Raw genomic sequence first — 13,440 nt, 5'->3', positions numbered from 1 at the left:
GTTAATGAGCATCTTCTTAGGAACTTTCAGAAAGTAGATTCCCCTTTCTTCCACTTCTACCTTTAGAAATAGCCATTTTTCAAATAATCAACTTTCAAACTCTCAGTTTCACATAGAAAAAGAGACAAAGTTTCACAAAGTATAAGAGACTTCTGAATGTGGTATCAGGAAAAGCAATATATAGGAAAAAAAGTGGAAACATCCTTCAGTTGAAAGACTGATCCTTTTAAAGAACAGTATATACTGTGTGGTGCTCAAAATACTTGACTTAAGATAATCACAAGGATGCCTTAAAGATGTGTTTTCATAATCTTAAATTTTAAGTAACATGTTTCTGTAGGCAAAATCTGGCAATGACTTTTAAAAGCTGAAAGGACCTAGTCTATTTTTCTCTTTTGTATAAGGTAAATAATTTTATTACTCAAAAAACTTTACAAGTGTGCATAAAGATAATTTCATTATAGTTATCCTCTATGTTATAAAGCCAAAACAAATGGGGGGGGAGGGGGGAAACCAGAGAAACACAGCATATCACCTTAGGCTGCTGAGAGATCTGTGGAATTTCATACCTGAAATATTCTCTTCATTCTCTATCGTGTGTGTGTGTCAAATGGAGCAATCAGAGACATTAATGGTGAGGAACCATGGAGGGGTTTTTTGCATGTCCTGGAGTGCACCTATCAAGTAAAACTGTGTTTCATCAGAGAAAAGGTTTTCCTGCTTTGGACAGCCAGTATAGGATACATGTTTTGACCTGATGAGCTTTTTTGACTTGTAAAGAGCAGTGCAGCAAGGAGATTAATACTAGCCAGCTGGCTGCAGCAGGGAAAGTCCCTTATTTGCAAACTTGCCAGAGTTGCTGCCTACTGTCTGCTGACAGCTTGCTCCCAGCACTCACTCACTGCTGCGATAACAAGGAATGGTAAAAGCCAGCAGCTCATGGGAAGGTGCTATGGTCAAGCTTTGCATTATTGATGTCCATCATAACATTCAATCACTCCTGGAAGACAAAACAGAATCCATGAAAACGGAGGTGAAAAATAGATTTAGAATCCCATTTGTGCTCCCTTAATCACACATGTCCTCCATTTGCTCATATTCAAATCAATCTGGGTTAAAATATCTTGAGTTATGTGGTCCTATTATTATCCCAACGACCTCACCTCATCCTGTGGTCATGTAGTTAGGAAGAATTTCCAAGTATTTAACCCAATGTCAGTCAGCTGTTCTGTCTCATCGTGTCTCATGATGAACTGGTGCAATTTCCTGCTGGTCTTTGGTGGCTGCTCAGGCCATGGCACATGGTCCTGGGGGGCACCTTTCCCTGCCCAGCCTAGCAAACCACTCTGCTGGGGGCAGAGGTGACACCAGGCACTGGCACAGGCACCACCAGCCAGTCCTGCATGGGTTCCTCTGAGCTTCCAGGGATATCACCTGGACAATATCTATATTCAAATGCAATTTACTCTTTTAAATAATTGAAAATCAATTATTTAAAAGAGTAAATTGAAATATTGTCTCCATGGGAGAGGAAAGTCACTGTGTCTCAGCTGATCAAGTATTCAGAAAAGGGTACAAGGGCTTCTCTAGTGGGCACTCACAGTAAGGGCACTCTTCAGGTGAGACCTGTTAGAGAAGTGGGAGCTATTGAAAATATTCAAAATATTTACATTCTTTAGTGGATAGAAGCACTACTTTATCCTAATCTCTTCTCTAATTACTTGAGTTTCCAGCTATGCCCCAGGATAATCTGTGTAACATTGACAACAAAGACCCACAGCATTTTAATACAACAAATTTCACAGTATCACAGTATCACAATATTGGGGATTCTGAAAGAATGTGTATCTAATAGATTACATCAACTTTTCAATGTGTATTTCTCCTTATTTAACCCCTCAGCTTTGCTTCTTAGTGCTAAAATTTGTTTCCTAAATGCCATATTCTCCAGAATAACAAGACCCACTGTATGTAAAAAACAATAATTTAAAGTTAAGCTTCTGGGTTTTTTACATTGAGCTCTGAGATCTAAAATGACTGATTTTAAAAATCTATTTTTGGGTGGGTTTAACTTTATATGTTTCCAAACACCAGTTTCTGCTCTGAAACATCATGTGCAAGGTCATTTTCAGTGTACTTCCACTTTTGTCTGGCAAATTCCCCTGTTGTCTATTTATGAAAGAAACACATTTAAACCGGATATACTGAGTGTAAAACCAGAATTTGCATGGGAGGGACAAGGGCAGAGGAAAGTCTGAAACTAAAATTACTCCAAGTAGCTTATTCAAACTGTGTTTCCAAGGTGACAAAACCCCCTTTATTGCAAGGTTGCTCATTTATGTTGCACAGTTGCCAAGATTTTGATCTAATTTTTAGTGCTGAGGAACTAAAATTATCCCACTTCTTCCCAAAATAAAACCCAACCAAACACAACAAAACAGATTTTAACTGTGTAGTCGCTTCTGTCTTGTGACCAGCAACAAAAGAAAATCAGGTCCAATTGTAAAGCTGCAAATTTTGGAAGATGTATGCCCAAATAGCACATTCTAGTGTGCATGCAGTTCATCAGGTGTCACAGGCTAAGTTATACACTGAGAGCCCATCACCAGTTGACCTTTCTGAGCTGACACCTTGCACATGTGTGTGACAGGCAGGACCCCACCTGGGCAGCTACTGGTGCAGCAAAGCAGGCTGAGAAAGGAAAACCCTGAGGAAACACACCCTGAATGTGCTTCTTCAGATCTTCATACATTTATTTTGGGAAAAAAAGAACCCTAAGCAAACACCAGAGACTGCCTCCTGCACTGCCCTATGAACAATCCCAAAACTGACAGATCAGTTCAGCTGAGGCAGTAAAATGGATGTTCTGTTAACTACTGTTATCAAGTTTCAGAGCTTTAACACCTCAGTATCATCAACACCTTGTCTCAGGATTCAAAGCTCTCTTTTACACATAACATTGTCCTCCTTTACAGACAAAAACTGGAACGTTCCTTTTGCTTCCCCAGTCCTGCCCCTTCCTTCTATCAACATCTTTCTTCAATAGAAAACACTCCAAAATTTGAGTTCAGTCATCTTCCCCATCTACTTTGCCTGCTCCTGAGACACAAGAAATCAATTAATGCCCTAAGCTAGCATATTTTTCCTTTCTAAAGAATATAGGGGCTCAGTGAAGACCCGTAGATGTTTACCTGAAAAATCCCAGAGAATCATGCCCCCCTTAGTTTTACTTCCTGCCTTTCTCTCTCTTACTGTCATAGCTGATGTTTGGGACACTGGGACAAGTGCCACGACACATCTCCATAGAAGATTCATTTCCTGAAGTGGACCTTCACCATCTCTAGACCTCACATCCATGGCAGTCCTCACACTCCTGTTCCTTAGGCCTTCAGAGAGGCTTTGCCTGTAATGCTCCCAGGGCTCTGAGCTTTGCCCCTCACAGGGGCAGAGGCCTCTGTAGGCAGGAAAATGGGTTTATCAGTCTTTTGTCTGTCAGTTACTTAAAACAGTCCTAGTAGTCAGCAACCTCAGACAGGTTTACTGAGCTTCCAATGGAACCTATTCCTTCAGGATTCAATGGAGGCAACACACAGGGCTGGTTCTGCTGACTGCCCCCACCTCCTCTGCCCACCCAGTGAAAACCAGCTTGTGACTCATGAAGGCATCCTGGTCTCCAGTGGCATTTCTGGTTCCACACACCAGTTGTTATGAAGGACTGCTTCCCAAGGAGGCATTTCCTTTGCTGCTGACAGGCAGGAACTCCGTTATGTCTCATGCTCAGGCTGCTGTTGCCTTAGAGACCAGAACAAACTGAAGAAGAATCTGCACTTCCCAGGGTTTCCTACAGAACTGATTGATGTTTATCTTTCACCACTAAGAAGTCCTCAGGTTGTAGCCATTGGAGATCACTGCAAGGGCAGACAGCCAGTGCCAGGGTGAGCCTCCATGGTGCAGGAACTGCAGGGGTGATGCTGCAGTGCTGCTTGGGAAGCCACACAGGGAGCAGGACACCAGGGTTCAGCTGCTCCATGGGCCTGCCTGTCCTCCCAGGTGACATGTAGGACATGTAGGACACCAGCTCCCCCTGCTTTGCTAATTTGGGGTACTTCCCAGAAGCCTGAAGTCAAACTACTGTTTCACTGGGCCAAGTCTTGCCAAAATTTAGTGTGCCATGTTTAGGATCCCAGTATGAAATGTTCCTAAAACATCAAAGAAACAGCGAATTTTCTATTTTAATATATCTGATTCAGCAAACACCTGGGAGCCAAGTGTCTTCCTCAAAGCACACTGCACGTAGTGTTTCTGTCTGAAAAGCACATGTATCTCTCCTGCCTGTCCACAGGAGATTACAGGGAGGGAAGTTCCCAAGGCTTTTAGCCCAGTCAGCAGGGGCAAGCCCTACCTTATTAATGCAGCTATGACACTGCAAATCTGTGCATCTCAGCCCCTGGTGCACTGGCTTGTGCTCTCCCTGGCAGGTTTGTATACAAAATGTGTATTTTTAAAGTACATTCACAAGCGTTAACCTGAAGCAGAATTTTTCTTGCCTGTCAGTGAAGTACATCTGGAAATGATCAATCTCTCTTTCCACCTTGCCCAAATGTCTTCAGGGAGAAATTAATCTTTTAAGACATCTATATTAAAATGAAAAAATGCATTTGTAAGCTTGCAAAATTCAGTGAAGTTTTCCTGAGAAGAAAGCATAGAAAGGTAAAGGAATCCATTCTTTCTAGGAGTAAAAAAGCACAAATCCCTTTCCTTACTCTGCTGCAAGGTGGACAGCAAGGCATCAGCCCCATCAAGAAAGAGAGGCTCACTGCTATTGTCCCAGCACTGTAAATTCACATGTGCAATTAGCTTGTTAACTGCAGAATTTCCATTGCCTGTGGTGGGATTAATACATAGCTGAATTGCATCCACATGTGTAGATTCTTGCAGGAATGAATGCAGCACCTCTAAGGAAAACGTTACCATTCAGGGAACCCACAAGCAATGATCAGTGCTGCAATTTACTCTCCTCCACCACCCTTTGTAATATAAGAACCAGTGAATCAATTGCTATGAAAGAGACAAGCTAAGGTGAGGAAAGAGCTGACTTTAGAGGGCGGCATTGGCGTGCTACCAAGAGCAGAAGCATTGAAGAGAGCTGTTTTCCCAGCAGGGTGTACTCTGGGGGCAGAGGCGTGTGCTGGAGGGGCTGGGTGCTGAGCGAGCGGGGCCCTCGCACGGGCAGGGTGTGCCTGCCCAGGTATTTCGCTTTGGAGCAGGAGCAGCTTTTGAAGTGACTCTCCCTATCAGCCTGGCAGACTCCACTTCGGTTTCCAGAGTGCACCAGCTGGATTCCTTTCAGATGAAACTCCCATCAGAGGATGCACTCTAGGAGGGCACTGAATGCACTTGGATGGCTGCTGGGTGTTGCTCCTGTGGGAGCAAAGCTGAGCAAGCCCCCAGCACGGACGAGGTCACGTTACAGACACTCCCCTGTTGTACTGAGCGACTTGCTAAGGGAAATAGAGCCCCAGATTAAAGAGCATCCTTTAGATATCAGAAATAGAACCAGTCACATAGAGCTTCCCCAAACCCTATAGCACTAACCAGGAGAGTCAGTAAACCTTATTCTTATAAAACAGAAGAGCTACTAATTTAGCAAACAAAAGCTGTAAGCAATATAATTGAAAAAACAAACAAATGTTCAAGATGGAACTGATCACCTGAAATGGATTACTTCTCAAGTGCCAGGGGAGCAAATTTCCCAGCTGCTAGTATTTCTGGTTCTTAATGCTCAAGTGTGTATGCACAATCTGGGATATAAACACAGTTCTGATAGAAAATCTGCAAGAGTTTCATGGGAATTAGTGCTGTTATTAAATGTGATAGTTTTTCAGGTTAACTTCAGCAGAATGCTATTAAAATCTAAGGGATTTTTGCAGCATGAGAAGGAAAAGAAAAAATCAGGGTCTACAATATATTCCCAATATAAACCAGCTGATTAATCTAAGCCCCTTCACATTATTGATTGAACTCAGAATTTCAGAGCAGTCCATGCAAACAGCTGCATCACCCCCAGCATTACTGCCCTACTGCAGCCAAAGCAGCCATCAGGTGAAGTTTCCTACCATATGGCATATCCAGCCCTGGAAGCATTTGCCCTATAAGCAAATCACATCAGGTATTTTCAGTGAACAAGACCATTATCTTTCAGCTCCATATGTTGTGAAAAACTAAATTGGGTCCTGTAATTAAAACCCCAAACACATATAGTGGGTTTATTCCATCTCTAGAATCCCCACTGCTTCTCTCAAATACAATGGTATTTTCATTCCTTTTGAATAAGCTTGAGAAGAAAAAGTCGGTTTTAAAGGCAAATTTAACTTCTGAGTGAACTGCAGAGCCTTAGTGTTAAATGCTGTCCAGAGATACCCCAATACAGCAGCAACACAATCCTCAGCAAAAATGTGTTCCAAGGAAACTTGGAGTTGCTAGAGAGAGTTCAACTGCATGTTTTTGCTGGTTTCTACTGATTCACTAAAGCAGCAAGCTGCCAGCACAGGCAGAAGGGCTGCTGGGGCCCTTCTGAGCAGTCACTGTCACTGCATCACTGCCTCCCCTTCCAGCACTGCTTCAAAGCCAGGAGGTCTGACAGGAATGGAGTGGGCCTGGCTGGCCTGGGGCAGCCCAGGGGCTGGGTCACCTTGGGAAGGCACATTCCAGCCTTATTTTTGTAACCTTCCATGAAAGAAGGTTAGAAGTCCATGCTATTATAAGAAAAATGCAATTTTTCAAAGCCAATTCTTTCTCACTTTCTTATTTTACAGAAAGAAGAGTTTTTCTTGAGTAGTCTTAAATTTAAACCAACGATACCTTTTTCAAGCACAAGATCAAAAACCCCTTTATAGGCTTTCCTCTTCTAAGTCAGACACTTTGAAACTCTGTAGTTTGTCTGAAATAGACACTTAGCATGACATTTAACCATTCATTATTTTCATATTGATTTTCACTGCTTGGTTGAGACAAACACATCTGACTAAAATTGTGTGCCAAATAACTTTTTTCATCATGATCCATCAATATAAAAATTATTTTTTTTTAAGAGCAAAGATTATGGTAATCTCCCCACACAGCCTTCAAAAATCATGTGAAATTTACAGTGCAAAAGCTGCTTAAAATGCCTTTGTCTAGGGCAAGATATCAAGAAAGTAAACAAAATAGGTGTGTACTGTTTTAAGAGACACTTAAGCAAGCATTAGAAAGAAAATTGAAGGGAATTGGGTTCTGTGGAGTGGAGCTGAGCTGCAGATGATTCAACAGGGTCCGAGCCAGCAGTAACAAAAGCGCTCTCTGCTGGAGCAGCACAGCTGGAAAACCTGCTAACAGCCTTTACAGAGACACTTTAAAAAGAATAGGTTTTCAAGGGGGAAGCAGTTTTTCATTGCTACTGCCAAAGATCATGGTGACACAGCTGCCAGAGATACAGGTTCTTTACAAGGACCCAAGAGCCGTGCATAAATGTTCCTGAGAGAACAAGCCACTAATGTAAGCAAACCTTAGATCTTGTACAAACCCCACTATCCCTAACTATTATGTTTTGAACTAGTCCTTGCCATTACCAACCTTGTAATTGCATTAAATAATGCAACTCTGAATCATTTCAGACAATGTATAAGCTCTTAGTCTCACAGAATACAATTTTATCAATCCTAAGGAAGGGATTACCACAGAAAGTGATACATTTCTAGATCAGAAGCCTAACAGAGAAACTTTCTTGTGTGTGTAAAAACCCCATTCTTTAGGTCTTCATTAAGTAGTAGTGATCCTTTCTGCAACAGAAGTGAAATTAGTCTCTCACATTACCTGGCCTGGTTCCTCAGAACATCCCTCACCAGTGTCAGAGAAGCTACTTTTTAAACAAAACTGGACCATGTTCTGCTTCCAACAGAAAGACTCCCCAGGCACTTTTGCTGTTGCTGGCAAGGTTGTTTGTTTGGTGGTTTGGTTTGAGGAGAGTGTGTTAATCCTCCCCTGAGAAGTGCTGTGGTTTAGGTTTAAGTCCCCATTACAATTTCCTGGGGTTATCCTGTATTAATCCTGTATTTGTTTATGTATCAGTACATCTGCAGCAAGAAACACAGGGTGGGAGAAGTTATGGGAAGGGATGGAAAATCAGGGTTTGCTCCTTAGAACAAGTTGACTTTGTTAGAAGACAAGAAAATACAGAGTTCTTGTGCTGCTGCTCACAGCTACAGCAAAGCAAATACATCTTTGTCTTCTGAAGCTACCAAGACTAAAGCATTCTAAAGATGAAGACCACTTCATCTCCTAAATGAAGAGCCCTGATAAAATTATTTGATAAGGACTAAAAATGCTTATCTCCATTCATTGAATTCATTGCATTCTTACATCAATTGAGCTCCACAGGCACAGGCTTCCCTGAAAATTCCTGCTTTTTTCAGAAGTGCCCTGAAGAAAACAGTTCAAAGGACCCAGCAGCACAAACTCATTCCAATCTCTGCTGTGACTCTGCCTTCCAGCCCCAAACAATCTTTGCACATTTCTAACAGTGACACAAATTCTGTGGACTCCTCTGGAGATGATGTTCCTTTGGTCTGATACTCTCAGCATAAAGAACTTCAAGAAAACTGGATACTACATATATCATATGGTCTGAAAACAAAAGGAGCAATTGGCAGGATAACTTCCTGAGCTGCCCTGTGGAATAGCAAAAAATAAATGGACAAAAGCCTCCTTGGTCACAGCAGTCATGGGAATGCATCTTATCTCCAGAGCTGGTGACATTAACCTTCAGCTGTAACACTCTTCAAGGAGCACTGCACAAGCAAACACAACTACTGTAAAACCCAAAAATGCAGCTGGAGTACTTTGAGAAGCCCTACAGAGAGCTGGCACTCCACAAGCTTTGCCATGACAGTATCCCTCACCCTGCAGCTTGCTAGGACAGTGGCTGGTGTCTGGGTTTGCAATAGGAAAGGTGGAGCCCTCAGCTGTGTCAAATATCGCAATTTGGCCCCACAGCCTGTGAAAGTGGCAAGGAGCAGTTGCAGTCTGCAGGTAGACAAGGATCCAGAGAAAGCATTATCACACTGCCAAGGCTAGAATTGCATAACTCGTAACTTCTTAACAACTTCATATATTCACTGAAAATGAATACACCACAATTTCTATATATTGAGGTTAAAAAAAAATCTCTTAAAATCACTTAAAAATATTAACATCATATTAGCACATATGTACACAGAATCTGCTCTGCTAAAGTAAAGCTAGTCCAAGACAGAAGAAAAATAGAAAACAAAAATTTTTACATTAACAAATTTAATTACATTAATCTCTACTAGCAGGCACTAATCTCACTGCAGATTTTCTAAGGCACAGAATCTTTATCTGAAAATATACAGCAACCTTTTCTCCAATCCAGTACAAGCTGGTACCTTGTCATATACAGACCCAAAACCCATTCAGCAGCATACCACAAATGCAACATACACTGGTTAGCACTTTGAGAAGAATACCAACTGTTTGTACTGAAATAAATACAATTTGGCAGCAAAGACTCTATCACAGCTTTGTCATAATTTTTGTCCACATAAATATCCTGATTCTATTTTCTGTTTCAGGAAGAACACATTACATGCTTCAATTCTCCCTCCATCAGTTAGTCTCATGTTTCACTGATGAACATACCACAACATTAAAATAACTATAAAATATTAAACTCAGTTTTAGATCCATTTTTTTCAGTTTGTAGTTGTGTATTTATTTGAACAAAAAAGCCCTGAGGAATCTGTTAAGTCACATATCAGTGAATGGCATATAATACACAATTCATTGCTCCTATTCACCAAGCATGCAATGCAATATTTATACCACAGATGTTTTCAAATGTAGTTTTATTCCAGTGACTATTTGCAGTCTATACATATATTTAAAAACAACATTATGTGAACATATCACAGACCAGTACCTAAAAAATCTTTAGTATATACTCCTTTATAAAAGGTTTTGACACAATGGAAAAGTCAGTCCAGAAGAATGCACGTTACCAGGTTTCTTGATAAACAAAATACTGTGAAGCCCTGTAACCTGCACGAGCACAAGTATCCATGGCAATGAATCTTTCATCTAAATCCTTGTTTCAAATAAACAGGTTTAAATTTTGTTCAGTAAACAAGTTCTACCACAACACTGTCCATTTAATTTTGTGCTTTCCAAAAGGCAAGCACACTACAGAAATAAAATTCCCTACCCGAGAGACAAATGCAGTAAACACGTATTTGTTTCCCATTCCAGCAGAGGAATCCAAGTTCCTTGAAATTCTCATTATGTCTAAATCCAAAACACCCTGCTTATACCTTCTTCTTCTTCTTCTTCGCCTGTTCTCCAGACTCTACTTTACGTTTCTTAGCAGAAGCTGGTTCCTCGTCTTTTTCACCATCTTTAAATAAAAGAAAGAGTTAATCAAGATCAGCAAAGCCAGTTTTTTGTCTTAAACACCACCCTGTCTTAGAACAACTGACTTAACCACATCTGAGACGGCTGGAAAAAAGACACTGTAACATTAACTGACAACATCCTCATTTTTCGAATGCAGATCATATGTGTACAAAACAGGAATGGTTACTTCTTATCACTGCCACAAACCACTGCAGGTAACTGAAAAGAGGCTTTATGCTACTGTACAGTACCTGTTCTAAAAAAATTATTATTTGATTAGCTAACAGAAAAAGCTAAAAAATGACATTTTTGAAGCAGGAAATAATGTCAAGATCAATTAACATTTTACCTTCTTCCTTTGGATGAAGGCTGACTAAGAGAAATGCATAGACAGGGAAAACATAGAACACACGGAGAAAGACATAAAAACTGCTATTGAGAAAGAACACCCAGAACCAAAAAACAGGTAAGACAGCAAAAAAACCCCTTCTTTTGGAAAAGCTTTGTTCACAACTTTACCAATGAATGAAAGTATTGTTTTCTGAAAGCTCAGAATTTCTTCTTCTGGTTCTGTTCTCTTGGTTATTGCTATTCTCTTTCTCCAGCAATTAAAAACAAAAAAATCCACCCACTCATCAAACATCTCTTTACTACCTAAATTACCAATACAGCTTGTACCATCATAGAAAATGAAGAGGATAATAAATATTTTCTTCAGTAATCTGTCCCATGGACATCCTATTTGATTCCTCTTTTGGACCCCAAGTTTTGCAAACATTATAAAAATAATCTGACCTACATCTACAACTAAGGTCAACACCTTAGTGTAAAGCACCTGAAGCTTTTACACCACCTTCTGCTTTAGCAGCGCCACGAGTGAACCTGTTGGTTTCACAGAACTACAGTGCCACAGACTCTCACGCTTCCCTGCTACTGACAGAGGGGGAGAGGAGCAGAGGGGCAGCTCGAGGGTCTGTGCTGGATGCAGCAAAGCCAAAGCACCGGCCCTGCAGTGCCCCCAGCCCTGCGGCCAGGCTCTCTGCCGTGGGCAGCGGTGGAGCAGAAGCCGGCAGAGCTCCCTCGGGGCCCGGGGCCCAGGGCAGCCTCCCGCCCGCCCGCTGGGCTCCGGCAACGCCCGAGCCTCCCTCCGAGTGAGGCACAGCCGGCCCCAGCCAGGGCTCACCAGACTCCAGGGGCTCCTGCTCCTCGTCCGGCAGGAACTTGGCTTTGCCGGCCTGGCGGGGCGCGTCGTCGCCATTGTCCTCGTAGATGTTGGACCACTTGATGGCCATGTCGAGGGTGGGGGCCGGCGGCGGCGGCTTCTCGGGCGGGCTGTAGGTCTCCGGCGGGGGCACGGCGTTGCTCCTCCACACCTTGAACTCCCTGGGGGGCTGCGGGAGAGAGCAGAGCGCCCGTCACGGCGGCCCGGGGGGCCCGTGGCGGCCGCGGCGCCGCCTGGGTTCACCCCGCGCCCCCCGCACCTCCTCGGGCGCCCGCAGCACGCGGCTCTCCCAGTCGATCTCCTTGTTGAGCGGGTTGTAGAGGAAGGCGGGCGGCTGCGACACCCGACGGAAGAGCTCGTCGGGCGGCGGCAGCCGCGGCCGCCCCGGGGTGCCCCCCGAGGCCGCGGCGGCTCCCGCCGGGCGCTCGTCGGGCTGCGGCTCTTCGGGCTCCGAGTCAGAGCTGGAGCTGCCGTAGGCCGCGAAATAGCCCAGCGGGTCCTCCCCCTCCGCCGCCATGGCGGGGCCGCGCCTCGCACCGCCCGCGGAAACCGCGCCCGCGCCGAGGGTTCCGGCCCGCGGCTGCCAGGGCCCGGCCCGGGGCTGCGCGGGGCCGGCGGAGCGGAGCGGGAAACGGGGCCTGAGGGCTCCGCCACACCGGGGGCTTCCCTTCCAGTGACCAGAGAGCGAAAATCTGACACGAAACCGAGCCAGCCTTCATTTCTCCCTTTCCACACCTGCAGGCTAAGCGGAGGGAAAAAACCTTAATATCCGATCAGCGGCTAACCCAGGGCAGGCACAGCGCTGATCATCACTGGTCCCGGAGGTAGCTTTACCAAAACAGATTTTTCAAACTTGTTGGACCAAGTTTGTACTAGACCTCCCTTGTGATTGACTCATGCACACATTACTGCATCAGCTAAAACACTGGCGCTGCTCTAAGGGGACGGAGGGCAGGGCAGGTTCAGGGCGGGTATCAGAAAAGCTTTTTCACCCAGAGCGTGTTTGGGACGGGCTCCCCAGGGCAGCGGTCACAGCGCAGCCTGACGGAGCTCAGGAAGGACTTGGACAACACCCTCAGGCACAGGGTGCCACTCACCCTTGGGGATATCCTGTGCAGGGCTGGGAACTGGACTCCGGGATCTTCATGAGTCCCTTCCAACTCAGCATATTTCATGATTCTATGTTCAGATTACTTCTACTACCAGAAGCAGGATAAGATATGAGGAAGGGGTTTTGGTTGTACTATGATCACTTCCTTTACTGTAAAGATGCTAAACCATATCCAGCTGATCTCTCATAATCAATACCATGTCATTATTTTGAAGTAAGCCCTATACACTAAGTACAATGAAAACAGTTCCTGAAGTGAGACACCACAGTGCCTGCAGCATTTGCAAATCCTTTTTCAAGTCATGCTTCTCAGCACTCAAAGTTTTTGTTTCTCCCCTGCTATTAATAAAACTCTTAATTTAAGAATGAAATCGGTATGCGTGGTTGGAAGCAACTCTTCTCACATCCGTAGGAAGTTGAGCAATAGAGTCATTTGAAAAAAAGCAAGAATCAGGTTAGCAATAGTAGTCATGAACTGCAGAAACTACTTAAGCAGCAGAGCTGTTGATTTCACATGCATGTTTTCCTTACAGACTGCTCTTGAGTGCAGTCCTACAAGCACAGGCCTTTCACATTAAGTCACTCTTTCCACCAGACTTCTCTAAAAAGACAAGGAGAACAAAAGCCTCCTGCGCACACAAAACCAAAACCACACATCAAG

At 43.8% G+C, this 13,440-nt stretch overlaps 1 protein-coding gene across 1 annotated transcript; it reads right to left on the bottom strand.

Moving 5' to 3' along the window:
* Window positions 1-9,739: 9,739 nt before the first annotated feature.
* C8H1orf52 (chromosome 8 C1orf52 homolog) lies at window positions 9,740-12,196 on the bottom strand. Its single transcript, XM_064719760.1, has 3 exons — window positions 11,928-12,196; window positions 11,630-11,837; window positions 9,740-10,447 (listed from the first exon to the last, which is right to left on the bottom strand). The coding sequence occupies exons 1-3, from the start codon at window positions 12,183-12,185 to the stop codon at window positions 10,359-10,361; spliced, it is 555 nt and encodes a 184-aa protein (XP_064575830.1). The 5' UTR covers window positions 12,186-12,196; the 3' UTR covers window positions 9,740-10,358.
* Between the last annotated feature and the right edge of the window lie 1,244 nt (window positions 12,197-13,440).

This window comes from Zonotrichia leucophrys, chromosome 8 (assembly GCF_028769735.1).
Source record: "Zonotrichia leucophrys gambelii isolate GWCS_2022_RI chromosome 8, RI_Zleu_2.0, whole genome shotgun sequence".
Taxonomy (NCBI): Eukaryota; Metazoa; Chordata; class Aves; order Passeriformes; family Passerellidae; genus Zonotrichia; species Zonotrichia leucophrys.
The sequence above is the reverse complement of the archived record's forward strand: the minus strand, read 5'-3'. Positions and strand labels throughout refer to the sequence as shown.

Bases quoted from the DNA above. Each gene is read 5' to 3' on its own strand.
- C8H1orf52 (XM_064719760.1), bottom strand. From the start codon at position 12,185: ATGGCGGCGGAGGGGGAGGACCCGCTGGGCTATTTCGCGGCCTACGGC. The intron at 11,838-11,927 runs GTGCGGGGGGCG...TCTCTCCCGCAG, and splicing joins TGCTGCGGGCGCCCGAGGAG to CCCCCCAGGGAGTTCAAGGT. The intron at 10,448-11,629 runs GTGAGCCCTGGC...TTTTATTTAAAG, and splicing joins GCAGGAGCCCCTGGAGTCTG to ATGGTGAAAAAGACGAGGAA.